The sequence below is a fragment of the Lissotriton helveticus genome, chromosome 2_1 (genome assembly GCF_964261635.1).
Source record: "Lissotriton helveticus chromosome 2_1, aLisHel1.1, whole genome shotgun sequence".
Classification (NCBI taxonomy): Eukaryota; Metazoa; Chordata; class Amphibia; order Caudata; family Salamandridae; genus Lissotriton; species Lissotriton helveticus.
Genome location: NC_136059.1, coordinates 1,938,467,663 through 1,938,487,569, shown reverse-complemented (window position 1 = coordinate 1,938,487,569; position 19,907 = coordinate 1,938,467,663). Strand labels below are relative to the sequence as shown.

The following is a 19,907-nucleotide window of genomic DNA, read 5'->3' as shown; positions in this document are numbered from 1 at the left end:
ACATTTTGTCACAAACGACGAAGTTAAGGCAGCGATTGTAGAAATATTCAACAGAACTCTCAAGATGCCAATTTGGCGGTATTTTACAGCTTACAACACATTTCGTTATATAGATCGCTTAGAAGATTTTATTGAAATTGACAACCTTCGCTATCGTAGAACCATTAAGATGGAGTAGGTAGAAGCAACTCCACAAAATGAGTTGAAAATTTGGAGAAATGTGTATGGGTCCATGTTCAACAACCCTGTTTCAAAAAGTATATTCAAAAAAGGTGATCAAGTTAGGATATCTAGACGCAAGGGGGTATTTCAAAGGGGTACGAGCAGACTTTTACAGATTAGATTTTTGTGAGAGACAAGATTTCCACACACTCGGGCATTACAGTTTTTTAACCGATGACACTCTTATTCTATCAAAGACCCAGAGTGGTCTGCAGTGTGCCCTTCGCATCTTTGAGGATTTCTGTGGGGAGCATGGCCTTGAAGTCAACGTGGCCAAAACCAAGTTAATGGTTTTTAACCCTCACGGCAATTTCCGCTCTAGGCGGACTATGAACCAGCGTCCCCTAGAGGTAGTCAAAGCTTTTACATACCTTGGTATTTATATAACCAACGATCTTAAATGGTCCCAGCATATTGATCTAGCGACATTGAGGCATAGACAATTAGCTGGAGCCCTAGGGGCTGAACATAGAAAATCAAAAACTAAACCTATCATGCCAGCCGTACAGGTTTATGAGGCAAAAGCTTTGGGCTCAGCACTTTACGGGGCTGAGTTGTGGGGTTTTGGGAAGCTCGATTCATTACAGAGGTCTGAAAATAAGTTCTTCAGGACAATTACCGGCCTTCCCAAAGTACCCCCCTCCTCCCCCTTAGATACGAACTGGGCAGAAAGGCAGCGGTTGATTTGGCAATGCTTCGACCGTTATTGTATTGGAGACGACTCTGGACTACCCCGGAACTTAAGCATTATGCTGAGGGTTTTTTGGTGTTAATCAAGGAGGATGTCTTCCACAAAATTAAATGGCTAAAAGACCTTAGATCCTTGTTATGTTTGCTGGGCCTCCAAACCCTTTGGAATAACCCACCAGGTGCATTGTTCCCAAGTAAGAGTACTGTAAAGGAGTTGTATTGGGACTATGTAGCTGAGCGGGCATGGAGAAACACTGACTCAAGAACTATGACAGGATGTTATCTGGAATTCAAAATCTCTCCTGATCATGAACTTTATTGGGACCAGATAACAAAGCCATGGGATAGGAAGCTTTTTTGCCAATTGAGGATAGGTGCCCTTCCGCTGAGGTCCCTGGCGGGCAGGTGGCGGGGTTCATCTAATACTGCCTGCCCTGCTTGTGGAACTGCAAGGGAGACCATTGGCACTTTTTATTCGCCTGTCAAGCCTATGCCGTTCCTAGGCAAATCTGGTTAAAACCTGTATGTAAAAACTTAGGTACTAACAGTAGCAGTGTAGCCCTGAGAATTATCTGTACTAGTTCTTGCTTGCCATTGGCCATAGCAGTAGCGAAATTTATGGGGTGGCCTTGGTCTATTAGGGATAAAATGTTAGTTAAGTAACTGTTTACGTTGGGAGGGTTGATTTAAGCTACCCGACGCAGTTTGTATTTTTTAATTCATGTATATATATTTATATTTATGCTTTTTATGAATAGTACTTGCTTTTATCTGTTAAGAGGCAATCATTTAATACTGTTTTAATATTATTGTATGTATTGTGCTTTAATGAGAAATACTCGAATAAAGCCTCTATGATGATGATTTTTTGAATATACTTTACTCCTAAATACACCTCATGCTTATGTGTAGTGAGGTTGCTGTACCATGTTTAGAGCACAGCTTCAAACCTCAAGCACCTTATCCAATATCTCCTATTCATGTCTAACTTCAACACCATTGTCAATCTTGTAGTCTGAAAGATGACCCAGGAAGCATATGTTGCAGCACGTTATGGCCTCCTCTAGCATATGAAACCCTAAACGTTAAAATATGATGCAATGTTTTAATATAAGGACACATTTTGTATTGTAATATTCTGAACAGTGTTTGTATTCCAATTACCCAGTGAACATGAACAAATTTAAAATTACTCTCCAAATCATTTTCCCACTGACAAATGGATAATATTCTTCACCTATGCAGCCCATATATCTGCTCCAGATGAAGAACAGGAAAAGAGAAGTGAAAGAGAACAATTACCACATCACAAAAAGTGAGAAAAGAGTGGCAGAGAACACTATAATAATTCACTGTGCTCTAGTCTCTTACCACAAGCAATAATCCAGTAAATTAAGGAGTCTGGAGTTTGGTAGAGGATTCGGTATGGTGCAACCCTGGCACTGGAGTCCAGCACAACATCAAGAGTTCCAACAAGCAGACCTAGGAGAAGCAGAAACATGTTTGTCAAACATCTTCAATAAGGGATTTAAGGCACAAATTAATGCAAAAACAGTTTTTACATGAAATAATAAGACCGTGAGAGGAAATATTAGGTCACTAAAAAGTAACTGTCAATTATGCTGCCATTTTAACACAGTATCACCATAAAGAACAGAAAACGGACCTTTCCTGAACAATTTGTTGGGGAAAAAATCCAATAAAAATTATTACAATTATGGCAATTACACTAGAATATAATTCTGACTGGAATTAAAGTAATCTCCATTCTCAAACTGAGGTACGTGATATTGTCAACATAATCCTATATCTAGATTAAAGATTTGAATAAAATGCTTTTGAAAAATTGTGTCAAATACACTCTATTTATGGGTAAGAAGAAATGTTTGCTTTATTCAAGTGTTCCACCCCTCGGAGAATTGTAGTAAATAATTAGTGGTATTCTAATACTTTCACTCTCAACAGTTGATCTTCCTGCAAGAATACATTTACATGAATTTCCTTCATTCATCAGTCACACAGGTCTTTCATGCTGTCTACTAAAACTCTGAGTAAAAAACATTCTCTGGAGATCTACAGACCCGACCTCATTTTATGAGTGATTTATCCTGGGTGACTTAGACCCTCATTATGAGTGGCTCTAAATAATATTTATTAATCTCATTTTGCCACTCATTTACTGTTACGGAGCTTATGGTGGGGGGGGACATAATAAAGATTATGAGTTGTGGGGGAACAACAGTCAAAAATTGACTTTTGTATGCACATTTCTGCATGGTTTTGCCCGGTACACCACCCGGAAACTTTGTCAGCTTGAAAGTAGGTGAACCCTTGCCGTGAAAAACAACTTTTCATCAGGGTTTCTTCAGAACTTATAATTGCGATGTTCGCAGGTACCAGTAAGTAAGTAAGTACGTAAGTAAGTAAACTTTTATTTGTACATGATTAATTAAAATGTTTACAAAATTATAAAAACAGCAGTAGGTATAATTAAAAAATCATTTGTTCTTAATTTTAGCGAGTTAGATTAATTTAAAAGTAAGAAATTGATTAAGATCAGTTCGTGATTATCATCAGAACCGTATAATGTTCGTCAAACACTGTTAAGTCTTTTTCTTGTTAGGTCAAAGAACCTCACGACCTGGCAATTCAATTTAGTGTTGCTGGTGTTAGAGCACAGTTTAACTGCCTGCAAATCAGAACGGCATGTAGTTTGAAGGATGGTCGTAGAATGTTATACCTCAAGTCTTTTAGTCTAGGACAGATGCAAATCACATGAACGATGTCCTCCTTGCCGATTTTGCACAGGCAACAGTGCTGTGAAGAGTTTTTTCTCTCCCATGGTGGGAGGTGTGGAAGTATGGGGATTACTCCGAGTCGTAGTTTTAAAAACTTCTCTTTAACTTTTATTTTCATGCCGATATTGAGGTATGCTTGTGATTGTATTTTTCCGTTATCACCCAACGTTATCCAGCCGTGCGCCATATTTGATAGATCCTTCTTGTCTTCGATCGCTGAAATAATATATGCTGATTTTTGGGCGATTTTTTTGAAAGACAGGTGGTTTATTGGCGTTTCCCAGATGTCTATCAAGCCTAGAACTTGGAGTGATTCAAATAAATAATCTCTGGGCAAGGAGTTGCGGTGCCGAAGTAACTCTTCCCATACGTTTGAGTTTAAGGAACTGGTCTCTGCATTGTGAATTTTGTGCCAGCTGGATACGCACACACTCCGCCTTTCTAATGTTTGTTTGAGGATGCCGAATTCTAATCGGATCTGAGCAGGAGAGACATATTTTGGAAGATTAAAAATAGCCCTATATGGGGGGAGGAGCTTGGCGGGCATCCGAGATGGCCGCGTGAGCACAGCGCTCTCCGGACCCTCGCCGCTCCCGGCATCTTATCCTGGCTGAATCCTGATTTCTTGCAAGAATTCGTGTGGGGGACGTTTGGCTGATTACCCTGGCACTTTTCGGAAATTGATTTGGACCTCGTATTCCTGAGATATGGTGCTCTGAACTTTTGGGCTCCGCCCTTGAGGTGCGCCCGGGACGGGGTGCGGTTCTGTAGCCGTCCTGCAATTGAACAACAACGGCAGGAGATCTGGCCTTGTGGGTCCCCCCTTCCTAAGTTTCGGTTTCGATTCTGTTCCGACTTGGGCCACGGGTGTGGATATCGTGTTGCGGCTGAGACTTGGAGGCAGATCGGCTGTTGGGCTTTCATGTGACCTATTTGCTGGCTTGGCGACCTCTACCCGAGTTGTGCCCCCTTTTTTAGTGTACTTTTGATCCTGTACTTTGGGTGTCGGGCCCGTCGAACCCGGTGGCTTGTCCTGTGACGCATCTTCAAAATGGCGGGCAGAGGGGACAGAGAGACGCGCAAGACGAAAACACCTCTGCGCGGAGCTCCAGTTCAATCAAATGTCATGGACCGTTATACCCATTCTAAGGGGTCCCCCGGAGCTGCCCTGCCTGGTTCCAGTATAGCGTCCGAACGAGTTTTGGAAGAGTCGGCGGAGCCCTCCCTACAGGATATCATGGGCGCCATCTCGGGTGTGAGGGAATCCATCGGCCTACAGTACGAGGCCTTGGCCCATAAACTTGACACCGTGGCTATTGAGGTGAATCTGATTCGTGCTGATCTCGGCAAGACGAATGAGAGGGTACAATCATTGGATATTAAATCGTCTAGCCTTACGAAGGACGTCTCAGAGCTCCAGACAGAGATCGGAAATCTCCGTCGGGGGAACGACTTCATGACCCGTAGCCTGGAGGATTTTGAAAATAGGGCGCGTCGCTGCAATGTTCGCCTGGTTGGTGTACCGGAGAACCCTGAACCCCACTCGGTGGATCTCCTGGTTGAGGATCTGGTCTTGAACCATCTGGCCCTACAAAATTTTTCACGGTGGAACGCGCACATCGTGTTCCAGGGGGCAAAGTCAAGCCGGGAGCCCCGCCGAGACCCATTGTAGCGAAGCTTTTTCATTATAGAGACCGGGACGCTATCCTGCAGGCCTCGCGGGTGAAGGGCCCGGTGGCCTTTGAGAATGCTACGGTGAACTTTTACCCGGACTTTTCTCAACAGGTTCAGAGACAACGTATGGAGTTTCGTGGTGCCAAGAAACGTCTTCGGGATCGGGGCCTACGTTACGCCATGCTCTTTCCCACCAGACTTCGGGTCGAATACAATGAGCGTACCCTTTTCTTTGATCGGCCAGATGCTGTTAATGACTGGCTGGACTCATTGCCTGATCGTCCTCCTGAGACTGACTCCGCCGCTCACCCGGGTGGTGCCGAAGGTGGTGTGGAGATCTAACTGTTCGGCTCTTATGTCTTATTTTGTATACACTATCAGGAGTGTTGGCCGGCGTCCCTCTACATTGTGATTATTCTGTCTTTCGTTTGTTATTTTTGTTCTTGCTGAGGTCGGGGGGAGGGTGGAACGGAGACCTTTCCTCCTCCGGGGTCTTTGTGTAGAATAGGGGTTATTGGGCGACAGGCACACTGCAGGTTGGGGTGGCTCTTTAGCTTTTTGCAGGGGTGCAGGGTGGGGGGTGTTTCTCTTCAGTTTGGGGGAGGGGGGTTGGGAAGTTTTTTCTTTTCTGTGTGTTGTTTTCAAGGCGAGTTGCTCCTGTGTTTGCTGCTGTTTCTGATGTCTAGCTCATGGACGAGGGGTCTTGGCTCGGGCGGCTGGGATGGGGGGTAGAGGGTTGAAATTTCTTTCCTGGAACGTTAATGGCCTGGGAGATCGTATTAAGCGCAGTGTTGTCTTGAAATGTATACGACGTTTGTCACCGGACATTGTTTTCATGCAAGAAACCCACTTGATTGGTAATGTTTGTTATGCAATGAATCGATGGGGCTACCGCCTTGTGGCGCACTCGGGGTTTACCTCCGGATCTAGGGGTGTGGGTATTCTTGTTCGAACCTCCCTCCCCCTGGCGATCGATGAGGTGATTCACGATGATCGTGGGAGATATACTGTCTTGGTGGGTAGATATGAAGGCCGCACCCTATCTCTCTTCAATGTTTATGTTCCCCCGGGTTTGCAGGCTTCTACTTTTACTGATTTGGGCCGTGTTTTGTTAGATCTCCCTGATAGTACTCTCTTTCTGGCCGGTGATTTTAACTCGGTGCTTTCCGGCCTTCACGATCGCCATCCTCCTAGAGATACCCCGCAGGCTCAGCAGTGGTTGGGTGGGTTTCTAGATACCTTTGGCCTTGTGGACTGCTGGCGACTGTTGCATCCTACTCTGCTCCAATACACCTTCCATTCTGGGGCTCACGGCAGTCTGTCTCGGCTGGATTATTTCCTGATGCCCGCGGCCCAATCATCGGCGGTTCGTGAGATTTTACATTTACCAAGGGGTATTTCTGATCACTCGCCGCTCTGGCTTCGTTTCGAGGTTGGGGTAGAGGCGGCGGGCCGAGTGGCTCCCATTAACCCTTGGTATCTTTCCTCCCCTGAGACTCGTACCCTCTTGCTCAAGTCCATGGATGCATATTTCCTGGAAAACGAGGGGTCGGTCTCTTCGGCTGTGTCCCTGTGGGAAGCCTTTAAAACTGTGATTCGTGGACAGGCCCTTTCCTTGATTGTTGAAGCTAAGAAGGCTGGGAGGAGGGAGGTGGTGGACCTCGAGGGGGAGATCTCTGCTTTGGAGGACGAGTTAGAGTCTGGTGTCACGCCTGAGAAACTCCATGCCCTGGGTCTAAAACAGTTTGCATATAAATCCTTGGTCACTGACGCTGCGAAGGTGATGTTTCGTGAGCAACAGGGCAGATTGTATGATGTGGGTGACAAGGCGGGCAAACTCCTAGCATGGTTGGACAAGAAAGAAAGAGTTAATCGTGTGGTGCCCGTGATTCAGTCTGCGAGTGGTGAGAATGTGATTGATCCGACTGCCATTGTTGATCGTTTTGCGGAATATTTCCGTGTGGTATATGCTCCCGTGTCTGTAAGGGATGTTGCCGACTCCCGCCTTCTTCTGCGTGATATCACTTTGCCCTGTGTCACCGACTTGGACCGTATTGCTTTGGACTCCCCTTTTACGAATGATGAGATAGCCACTGCAGTTCGTTCGCTCCGTTCGGGCAAAGCATTAGGCCCGAACGGTTTGCCTATTGAGTTGTACAAGTTGCGCCCCGATAGGGTGGCGCCGTATCTTCGCGCCATGTTTCTAGAATCTCGTGAGCGGAACATACTTCCTTATGATCAGCGTCTGGCGACAATCGTCGTCATCCCCAAAGAGGGTAAACCGCGTGACCTCTGTTCCTCGTATAGGCCCATATCCCTATTAAATGTTGAACCTAAGGTGTTGGCTAAACTTTTGGCGACCCGTCTCCTTTCGGTTCTCGGGGATTTGGTCCATCCGGATCAGTCTGGCTTTATCCCGCATCGAAACACTGCTCTGAATTTACGTCGCCTCCACGGCGTGCTGGCGAGGGCGGGGCGTTTGACTGAACCGGCCATTTTGGCGTCCCTGGATGCCTCCATGGCCTTTGACACTGTGGAGTTGCCCTATTTATGGGCGACTCTTGAGAAATTCGGATTCGGGTGCGAGTTTATTAGCTGGGTTAGACTATTGTACGCGGAACCTCTGGCACAGGTTGTAGTGAACGGTAGAGTGTCGGCTCCCTTCTCCTTGGGCAGGGGTACCAGTCAGGGTTGCCCCTTGTCCCCTCTGTTGTTTGCGCTCGCTCTTGAACCGTTGGCGGCCTGGCTCCGTTGGGAACCATCCCTTAAAGGGATTCGTTGGGCCCCGGACTTCGAAGACCGCGTCTCGCTTTATGCGGACGACATCCTCTTGTATCTTACTTCCCCTCGCAAGTCTTTATCTGTTTTATTTGACGTTCTTGCGTCCTTTGGCGCTAACTCAGGCCTCGTCATCAACTGGTCTAAGTCCTGTGTATACGTTTTATCTGGTATCTTGCCTCCGTTGCCTAGTAGACTTCCTCTTCAGGTGGTCCGGGATGGCTTCAAATACTTGGGGGTTTTTGTTACCTTGGACCCGTCCCTTCGTTTTGATCGTAATCTCCTTCCCCCGTTGCTTAGGCTCCGTTTGGACGTTGCCCGTTGGCGCAAACTTCCCTTGTCTCCCCTGGGTCGGGCGGCCCTGTTTAAGATGATGTCACTACCGCGGTTTCTCTACGCTCTCCAGAATTATTACGATCCTATCCCTAAGGCCTATTTTCGGGAGATTGAGAGCCTTCAGAGGCAACTTATTTGGGATGGGCGACCGCGCATTGCTCTCGCGAAACTTTCCATCCCGTGGTATGATGGGGGCATGGCGCTCCCCGATGTTAAGAGATACTACTGGGCTTCCCATCTGTCCGCTATTAATCACGCTATGTTCTCGCCAGGTCGTAATCCGGCGTTTGAGATGGATAAACTTCAGCTTCCGGGAGGTGACTTTAACAGAGTGCTCTATTCTCGCTCCGCTGGGCGCCATCTTGTGGGACCTACTTTGATTGCTTTGTCGGTGTGGCGTGCCGCGAATGTGAGCCTGGGCTGGGAGGATCGCTTGACGTTGGCGACGCCGCTTTATGCTTCAGAACGTCTGGGCGGTCTTTGGTCTTCCAAGGGTTTTGACCGTTGGGAATTGATTGGGATCTCTAAGGTGGGGGATGTGTACTCTAAGGGTTCTGTGCGCCCGTTTCAGGCCCTCCAGGCTGACTACGGCCTGAGTAGTCGGGAATTCTTTCGTTATTTACAGGTTAGGCACGCTTTGGTTTCGGTATTTGCTCCTGGTGAGATTCCGCCTGACTCTTCCCCCCTTGAAGACCGTATCCTTGACGAACATCTTCCTGATAGCACTATCTCCCTGATCTATAAAAAGTTGATTAACAATCGGACTGACTTATTGGCCCGACTTCGGGAACAGTGGGTGGGAGATGGGTTGGAACTTGATGATGAGGATTGGCAGTCGGCCCTCTCCTCCCCGAAGGAGGTGGCTATCCCGGCTCGACTCCGTCTGGTCCAATTGAAGATCCTTCATCGGGGGTACGTGACGGGACCGCGACTGATGGTGATGGGCTTTTCCTCCGATGGATTGTGTAAGCGTGGATGTGGTTTGCGTGCTACTTTCCTGCATATTCTTTGGGAGTGCCCGATGGTGGCTGCTTATTGGGTGGCTGTGCTTGATCTGATGACTGTGGTGACAGGGATGTCCTTGCGTCCGGAACCTCGTCGCTGTCTTTTGAATGTTTGGGAGCCCACTGACTATTCGGTGGCACAGACTAGATGGGCCACCCTGGGCTATATGATTGCGAAGCGAGATATTGCGCAACTCTGGGGGGCCTCCAGGCCCCCTGCCCTCTCGCAATGGGAGGATAACATGGATTGGTCCATGTTCCGTGAGAAAACCGTCTATGTGGCCAGGGGCAGACCCAGGGCATGGGTGAAGGTGTGGGGTCAATGGAATGAATACCGTGGCGACATTTGTACTCCTCCCCTTGTGGACACTATCGAGATTACCCTGTCTCCTTAGGCTAGCGTTCTCGGAATCTTCATATAGGGACTGAGCTGGTGTTTCCGGCTCCCCCCCCCCTTCTTCCTGATCTCTGCGCCCCTCCCCAAACCCCCCCCCCCCCTCCGAACTCCTTAGTGCTTAGAATTTTGCTACTGCACTTCCGTTGCTGTCCCCCCCTTGCGTCCCTTGGGCTGACTTTCAGTGATACACTCTCGCCTTTTTGTATGTTTGTTCTTTTATAAACATAAAACCTGTTTTTTGCTCTGTATATAATGTGGAGTATTGCATTGTTGATTGACTGTTACCTCTGCGGGCATATATGATATGTGTCTACTCCTTTTTAGCGGCTGGCCCGTGTGGTTGTAGGCCCATCCTTGTACCTTCTTGCTTGCTCAAATAAAGGTTTTTTTAAAAAAAAAAAAAAAAAAAAAAAAAAATAGCCCTATATGAGTTGGCAATGACTGTATCCGATTGTGCGGCATCCTTCCCGTGAAGTGATTCGCTCCCATATGTAAGGGTAGGCTGTAGTTTTGCACGCAGGACTTCAAGGAGAGGTTTAAGTGTAAGATCGGGAAGTTTGGCCTTTAATGATTTTAATGCCAAGTAGGTTGTTGTTGCCCTCCCTTGTAGCGAGTCAAGTTGTGCCCTAGACATGTTTTCTGAGTCCAAGATTACTCCTAGATACTTGTATGTGTTTACCCGATCGAGCTTTACTCCATTCAGGTGCCAGCAAAGATTCCTTTTTTTCCCGGTAATTCACAGCCATGACCTTTGATTTGTTGAAGTTTATTTGAAGGGCATTCTTTGCTGAGAAAGTGTGAGCTGCATTCAAGAGATGCTGAAGGCCCATTGGCGTCCGACTTATCAGTACCAGATCGTCCGCGTATAGCAGGTTGGAGAGGATGATTTTTCCCTAATTTAGGTGCGTGATTAGGGCATTTGTCGAGTTCCCCATGTAGGTCGGCTAAAAAGAGGTTAAATAAGATTGGTGCTAGTACGCACCCCTGTTTTAACCCTTTTGTTGTCCTAATGGGCTTCGAGAGGTGTGTACCTGCCCCAAGCTTAATTTTAATCCAGGTTTTTGAATGGAGTAGTATTAGCATGTCTAGTAGATGTTTCGGTATTTCCCAATTGTCCACTTTCTGCCAGAGTTTATTGCGGTCCACATGATCAAATGCCGCAGTATAGTCAATGAACGAGAGGTATAAGGATGACTTAATCTCTTTTGCTGCTCCCATCAGCAGGGACAGTGCCATGATGTTGGTTGTGGTCCCTTGGCCTTTGCAGAAACCAGTTTGGTTAATTGGGATGATGGAGTTTCAGATGCCCATGATGGTAATTCCTCCAGGATGATTCCTGCGAAATATTTTGCCTCCACGTCTAATAAGGCAATGAGCCGATAGTTGCTTGGATGCTTCTTGTCATCGTGTTTGTAAATCGGGCTGATGACTGACCAGTGCCATGCCTTATATTGTTTAATACTGGTGCTAATGATACACTCCAAAACTCCGCGTCTGATTTGTACAGCATAGGTGGTGTGCCGTTCGGACTCGGAGCTCCGGTGGGTCTCCCCCTTGTTATTTGCCGTCTGATGTCTACCGGGAACATTTTCTTTGGCCCTGACTAAACAACCTTCGCAGGGTTTCCTTCCGTCTTCGATTTGTCAAGTTTTGATGGACTCGTAGCCCCGTGCCCCCACTTTTCTTGTGTTTTTATGCCCGTGTAGTAGTTGGGTTTCCCTTCTGTTTTAGGCCTTGTGGCTTTTGTGCAAGGATTGTTTATAACGGCATCCTCTGAGGTGTCATGTCATCGTTATTGAAATGCGTCAATAGGTATTTTGTCCATGCCTGCTCTGATATGTGCGAGTTTTGACCTAGATGCTCAGGATTCTGTATTCTTTTGACCATTTGCCAAAACTTAGAGATGCTTTTCTGCTTCCCTTCATAAAGAAGTTGTACCCACATGTCTTCACTTCTTAGCTTCTGTATTTCCCATTTCAACCGTTTTAACTGTTTTTTTGCTTCCCATAGAACAGCTTGCAGGCTGTGGTTGGTTTGATCCTTCCGCATTTGTCTTAATATTTGATTTACTAATCCTTTTTGTATTTTCATTTCTGGGGTTAGTTGTTTTTCGTTTGAAATTCCCTTCCAATGGCGTAAATTATTAGGCAAGATATTTACCATTTCCTCTCTAATGGCTTGAGTGAAAATTTGCCAGACATCAACGCCTTGGTCAAGGAACTGGCAGTTAGGGTGAAAAGGGATTTCGCTGTGGAACTTATGGAGTCAATATTGCTGACGTTACACCGTAGCCGCTTTAAGTTTGAACTGACTTCTGTGTCGAGGCCTGTAAATGATTCAGTTTCCAGCTGAGAATTAGATCTTATTTCAGCCTCTTGAGGCAGGTGGTCGCTGAGGTCGCTCGTCCCTATTCTGAAGGTTGTTACTCAACAGAACATGTTTAGAGATATGAACATGTAATCAAGATGAGAGGATTGTTTGTTGGAATGGAAAGTGGCTGCTGGTGAGTCGTCATCGACATAGCGACCATTTAGGGCCCTTAAGTTAAGTTGTTCCAGTTGTCGAAGTATGTTTTTTGAGTGCTTTGTTAGTTTCATATTTTTTGTTGGGCCTTGTGTTGGCACGCCCCACTCTGCATTTAAATCTTGGATGAGGTCAGTGTCTTGATCTTTATTAATGAGAAGCATGTTAAAGTCGCCGGCCAAAATGAATGAGTCGGACTCCCTTCCTTCAATTATTTTTCCAGCACTTTTGCCAGGTCTTCCGCCACTTTTTGTTTCTGTTTGGGGTGAATGTATATATTAATTATAATTACTTCCCGGAGCTGCTTCTTTAACCAGAGTGAGATTTTTACCACCTGTATGGCGCTTGGGGGAGGTATGTGAAAATCCATTGCCTCAATTTCACCTATTGTTGGTATTGAGGCGAAGAACATCAAGCCTCCTGATCTTCGTCCAAAGGTAGAGTTTTTATTTGCCGGAATACAGCAAGATTTAAACCCTTGGAGATCAAATGCCTTTTCTACCCAAGTTTCTTGGAGCAATAGAAAGTCAAATGTACTTAGGTATTGAAGAAATTCAGGATCATTGCTTTTACTGGCTAGACCATTGATGTTCCAGGTACCAGTAATTCTCATTGGAATTAATAAGTCACTTGCAATTAAGGCATTAGTGTGCAGTACAACTTTGCTGCATCTCTCAAAGTCCATTAAATCCAAAACTTCTACGCCACTGAACTCAATGGCAAATACAATGATACAGGGTGCTCCTATACAGAATTTGACAAGAGAAATGCAGCAAACACTTGGCAGAGGATCCGGAGATGAGTGTTATATTCAAGTAAGTTAGATGTGGCTGGCCTCCCAGCTCGGACTGGCCAGTAAGGATAGCCTCCAACAGAAACAAGCATTGGCACAGCCATTAGGCCTGGCATTGACTGTCAGCCTTTTGGCAATTCTTGTCTTGTCATGGTTTTTGAAAACCTTTATTGTTTGGAAAGCTACCAGGCCCTTCTCAATCTTAACAAAAACATTGAACATAGGCAAAAATGTGGTTTTGGTCTAAAAAAAAAAAAAACACACACTGCCATAGCATTCCCTGTCACTGAATGGAAGGAACTACTTTGTGTTTTGATGTGATCCTTGTGAAAGTGCAGCAAGCTGCAACTCATAGTCAAGTCAGCCAATTGCTGCAGTAGGCTCACACATTGCCTATTGATGTATGCTGGAGTGGGCAGAAGAAAAATGTAATGACACAACCACAGATTAATAGACAAAGTCGGACTGAAAATCTCTTTTGGTAATTATGCCATGCACATTACTTTCAGTAAAATATGAAAGAGAGAAAAAAGTAAAGAAGGAAAGAAACAAAAAAGGAAAGAAACAAAAAAGAAAAAAGGAAAGAAAGAAGGAAAGAAACAAACAAAGAAAAAGTAAAAGTAAAACAAATGAAAAACTCTGGAAAGAAGGAAAAATAAAGAAGAAAGAAAATGAAAGAGAGCAAAAGAAAGAGAAAGGAAGAGAGAAAAAGAAAAATTGAAAGAAAAGGAAAGAAACAAACAAAGAGAGAATGAAACAAAAAGAGGAAAGAAAAAAGGAAGGAAGGACAGAAAAAAGGAATGACAGACAGTTTCAAAGTTAGAACACCCTCATGAGCTTATATTGCGCAGTCAGATAGGCCACTGCAAAAGGAATTTTAAAAAGCATTTACAAGAGACAGGAAGTGATAAAGGGGAAATGAGCCCAAGTGCACTCATCTGGTAGACAACTCTTCATCAAGGAAAAAAAAAAGTAATACAAAGTAAAAACGAAACTACTGGCCTGAAAGGAAATACTTTGTGTGCATGCGGATTTGCTCCTTGTGAAAGGGCAAAATGCAGTTACTCAAAGTGAAGTTTGCTAATGGCTGAAGTAGCCTGACCCATTGCCCCACCCCATATGCTGTAGTAGACGGAAGCAAAATATGAATGACACAAGAACTCACCTTTGGATGAAGAGAGGTGACTGAAAGCCACTTTATAAAAGTATAATCTACATACAATTTTAGTTAAATCAAAACGTCTTGGCTATGAAAGGGTTTCATCTGTTTAGAATGAAATATCTAGTAAAATGCCCCTGAGAAGTAGTAACAAAGTAACAGATACATAAATCACAGTACTGCTTTAGGCTAAAAATAAGTGCTTCCAATAAGCATGTAAAAAACGGATTAAGACATCTGGAGGAAAAATTGTACATGATAAACATACACTCTAGACCTTAACATAGTAACCTTTCAATATTGAAATCACCCCAAAAATGTAGACTTTTTTTTTAACATAAAACAATGTGGAACGACTGGAAAACAAACATTTGGTGCATTCTACCTATCTGCTGAAGTCACGTCCCAGCACGAGGACAGGGATGTGTCACACAATACGGGTGTGATGGGGCTTAAAGAAAGACCAAGGCAGAATCGCACCCTATGATGCGTGGAGAAACGAAATCGACTATGTTTTAAGCCGGGATGAGCACCTTTGCTGAAGCAAGTGGGGAAGTCTTGGGGGGCTCTGGTAAACCAAGGAAAACAGAGAAATATCCTCATCCATTGTTATGATAACCAGATACTTTGAGAATATGCTACACAAATGTTATTTCTTTTAGTGTGTGATTACAAGGTCCGCCCGCCTCTTTATCCCAATGGAGCAGTGAAGGGAGCGTTTATATGTAAAGATTACGCATAAATGTAACAAGCATGACAGCAAGGTTCTGACTGATTCAGCTCCGTATTCTCCACAGATCCTATGCCTCTCGAATAGCTTACGTCCGCATGGGCACCTGTGAGACTGACGAATGTGTACGGGCTTGTGGCGAGACAGGGTCTTTCTTTTATATACCGTGGTCATGCCCTAGGATTCAAACATACTGAGAAGGTATAACCTGAGTGATGATGAAAGTGGTGGGTGAGAGTGTCCCGCTTGAACCAAGGTGGCTCATCTTGGGAGTGACTAGTGAAACAACGTGGCCGCAATAGGCTAAGACGTGGCTGGCCCTGGCGGGAGTAGTGGCCAAGAGAAACATCGCCCGAGCATAGGGAGCAGGGGCAGCCCCAACACTCGCAACCTGGAAGAAAGACCTAGACTGGTGCTATGGGGTAGAACTGGTGATAGATCTGTGCCGGGGTTGCCCATGTAAAGGTGAAAAGATATGGGGTGCCTGTGCCAAGTATAGAGGCCTTTGATAAAGTCCGTCGGGAAGGTGGTGTATTGATGTGGGAGAAATGATGCTATGGTTTATCACAAGAGAATGAGGTTATCTAATAGTAGGTGCTTATGACGGGGTGCATATCGAACATTGCGAAACCTGTAACATACGTCTGTCCTATTATGTCATTTTTTAATTGATTTTGAGCTGAAGCTCGTTTTACGTTCAATAAAAAGATTTTTTTTGTTTTTAAGTGTAACAAGCATGAACACACAATTTGCACAGGGGATAGTATTGATCGGGACAATGTGCAGTTTGTCAAGGGCCATAGTGTGCACACTAGCCACAATTTGGTTACAAGGTCAAATTGATCACTGTGTTTAGTTCATGGAGAGATAGCACAATTGTCCTGCATGTTGTGCAGATTTGCGAGCACACGGATAGTCATGGAATGCATGAAGACATGGCAATTCAGCTCTTTTCATTTTCTGTCATGTCTCTTGCATCAACAGGCAGATGCAAAAACTTGACTAAGTAGATCATTACGTATGAAGTGCATGATTCTGGTGAATAGGTATTTCACATTTTGCGGTGCGTGAATAGCAGTGAGCACATAACTGAGATCCTTGCGAGGTCCTGAAGAAAGTCGACTAGCCCGTTGAGGCGTTGGTGTGATGGCTGAAACACATTGACCATGGAGGATACATGCTTCCTCACTGTATGTAGCCACCCATTTCTTAACCTGTTCAGGGTGCCCGTAACAAAAATATTCTTGGGGACACCTTAGACAATTTAAATTTTAGGATGCCACAATCAAAGAGCTCCCTTAGTTTACAAGGTTAAGCCCGCCCACATATACTAGGTATCTGGACGAGGACTCCATGATGAAGCATGCTGCTGGGAATCCCAGTAGGTGAGAGGCCTTTTAAACACCTTAGGGGATTCCCACAAGTAAGGCTAAAAAGAGGGACACACAGATTATAAGAAGGGTTCCCTCTTATTGTTTTTGATAGGCTCTAGGAAGGTGAGCCTTCACAATACTTCTCAATCAGCCATCCCTGTTTGGTATACCATGCATAATGCTAGCCTTGCCATAAAATTACGATTTTCCAAGTGTTAATTTGCAAGAATCAAGATTTCATTAAAGATGCTGACACAGAGTATAGCGTTGTCCTTATCACCATGACTTATGCTCTGGGTCATGGTTAGAAGCAAAAAGAACAAATGATGGACGGAATACTGAACAATGCCAATATTCACCTCCATTCACAAAGATCTGGGTTTATTCCATCGTTTTTTGTTCACCATACCACCCCAGTATGGACTCAGCGATAAGCAAATCATCCTTGACCATGCTCCTCATGGGAACAGTCCAGCCGGAACTGCCAGACCAGGTCCTCCCTGGACCGGAAACAAGCATCCTGGGATCGGTTTAAGATCTTTGTGAGTGGAGGTAAATGTTTACATTGTTCAGCATTCCATCCGTCATTTGCTCTTTTTGCTTTTGTTGCCCTAAGTGGGAAGGGTACGACCAGACGTGGGTCCCGTGCTCACTGCGCCACTGAATTAAAGCTAGCCTGGCTGATGAGGGGTGATACCACCAAAGCTGGTCCCAGGATGCTGGTTTCCAGTCCAGGGAGGACCTGGCTGGGCAGTTCGAGCTGGACTGTTCCGATGAGGGGCAGGGTCAAGACTGATTTGCATATGGCTGGGTCCATACTGGGATGGCATGGGGAGCAAAAAAAAACGATGGGTTTAGGCCCAGATCTCTGTACTGGGATGAATGTTTGACTTTGTTCAGCATTCTGTCTATCAGGGTCATGGTTATGGCAAAAAAAGAAATGGAGAACTGTTATTTAGTTTATTTTGATCGGCTAAAGTTGGTTTTGTATTATGTTGCGAAGACAAGCTCGGGCTGCTTAGTGTCATGCACACCTTTTCACCATAATGCAAAGGTGTTTGGGTGAGTCTAGCATAGGTTTTGTACTGGAGGGGTACTCTTCCAGTACAATATCCTATGCTTAGACTAGTTTTAAACCTTTTCCTACTTTGTACGTGTGCTGTAAAGTCAGAAACTAAAGAAGAATAACATTATTTCCTCTTGATACTGCCGGTTTCAAAGGAATGTTATTTTTTTATGCAAACCCTGGTCAACTTTTTTTTGTAGATAGGCTTTAGCAAAATTGGAAAATAATATTTTGCGTCTAGTTGCATCACTTTTGTGATGCAAACACAGGCAAAATCCTAGTAGATATATCCCTACATATCTAACACAGAGTGGGCACAACAGATATGGTTAAGGCACTCTGAAGACCAATACTCCTTCCACATGCTTTAGCACTATTTAATTTACAGTCTCACAATCTCAAAATTGTAACATTTTCAATAGTAACTATTTTCAACAAAAGCATCATTGCTACTCATTTATCGTCAACAACCATCGACAAAGTCAGTAGTCCTGGCTGGTTTTTGGTGCATGTCAGTTGCTGTGCACATATTTTGATCCAAATAAAGCTGAGAGAAAGCAAAATGTTGGTTGGGCGGCACAGTAAGGGAATCTTTATTTTACTTGTTTAAGCCATGCCCCTTCACAACCTCCCCCCTTTTTTCATCCCACTTAAAGCTTTCTCTGAGACCTCTGCACATATTTCTACATAACTGCTTGCAGACTGCAGCAATGGGTGCTTCCCCCACGCCTGAATTGACTGTTTTCTTCTAAAGTCAATGACACATGCTGTGAAAGACACAGGGCAAGCACACACTTTAAATGGCCTGAAGTTGTCACACTGTACAATGCGCACACTACAATAACTGTTGAGTATGTTTAACGCAATAAGATATGGGGCAGTTTTCAATGTGTTTAACCCCTTCGACGCTCATGACGAGCTCAGCTCGTCATGAGGTACGCCTGTCGTACGCTCATGACGAGCTGAGCTCGTCATGATACGCGGGTTTTTAAAAAACTCAGCGCACGGCGGTAAAATGTGCCGCGCGCATGAGGTTAAATAATTCAAGACTACACGTTCACAATTGCTTTATGAACTGCCTTGCTTGGTCACTAAATTATTTATTCAAATGTGCTTTAAAATGCACCATTTAGTACTATTGTTTTCAAAATTTTCTCTGGGGGAGAGGGGTGGGACCCTCCAAAGCCCTGCTTTGTCACTCAGGCTTGTTCGCTTTGCTCACTACACTAAACTTATCCACAGCTTCCATGCCTCACCACTTTCCAATTTCACCAGCCACCACTGCACTCAATGTAATAAACCCTCTAGTTTACAAAAGCCTCTACTGAACTTGCAGGTGTGGTAGAATTCTAATCTGGAATTTGCGACGTGTGAAAGGCACCAAAAGATCTACAACCTCTTGTGGAAAGACCTGCAAGTTGTTCCTCGTCAGACAGCACTCAGGCCTAAGAAATGGTTCCTAATCCAGAACTTCAGCCCTTTCTTTTTTGTCCATAATCGAAGACAAGCTAAATCCATGGACTCTGGGCTAAAGATACTTTGGTCCAGATTCCCTGCCCCCAATTTGTTCAGGGAGAAAATATTGTTGTAAACATCTCCCTCCCCCCATTAATACGCCGTGGCAGCGCTTTGGATAATATGACACGTTAAATGCTTCTGTATAGATTTAAGCTGCTTGATTACATTATGCACACTCCGCGTCCCTTGACGGTTGCATTAGCTGCTGTGTAATGGCGCCACAAAGAGCACTGAAGGCCTTGCCCTTTTAAGAACGTCGCTGCGCTGCTTCTCACAGAAAACATGTCTATCTCTGCTTGCCATGATGCAAGCGGAATGAAACCAAGAAGGACCCAGATCGATGCGGCTTCTCCTCATGCTCTAATACAGTCTTGTGCAAATGATATTGTATTTCTGAAGCATTATCTAACCCTTGCATTAATTAACTCTTCACTGAGTTAAATCTATAAATGTTCCATTGTTATACTGTAATCAATCATGTTTGATAAGATCATATTTGGCGGGAGACTCATTGGGTCTGCATAGTTAAATGTAGAGCTCTCACCATTAACCTATAACCAGTGCTGGTAATGGAGACAAGTAGGTCTGGGACTTCCTAGGTTAAGGGTAAGAGGGTGGCAGCAGAAAAAGGGTGTAGTCACGAGGGGTGGAGCAGGGGTGTAGACAGAAAAAAGAATATCACCAGTGTAAACCACGCCCTGAATGACCCTGAGCAAGAGAGCACGTACTCTCTAGGTGGATTCTCGCCATCCCACCAGACCGAGGGAGGCTAGTAGAGAGTACTTTCAAAGGTGTACGATACTCTGGTGCACTTGGGTGTTCATATCAGCATGGAGGTGTATTGAT

General features: G+C 44.9%; 1 protein-coding gene across 1 annotated transcript in view; it reads right to left on the bottom strand.

Annotated features, from left to right (window-relative positions):
• TBC1D9 (TBC1 domain family member 9) overlaps positions 1-19,907 on the bottom strand; it is a 295,607-nt gene that overhangs the window by 194,583 nt on the left and 81,117 nt on the right. Inside the window, exon 2 of the mRNA XM_078676864.1 lies at positions 2,284-2,394. Coding sequence (XP_078532990.1) covers positions 2,284-2,394 — 111 coding nt within the window. The remainder of the gene's footprint in view (positions 1-2,283; positions 2,395-19,907) is intronic.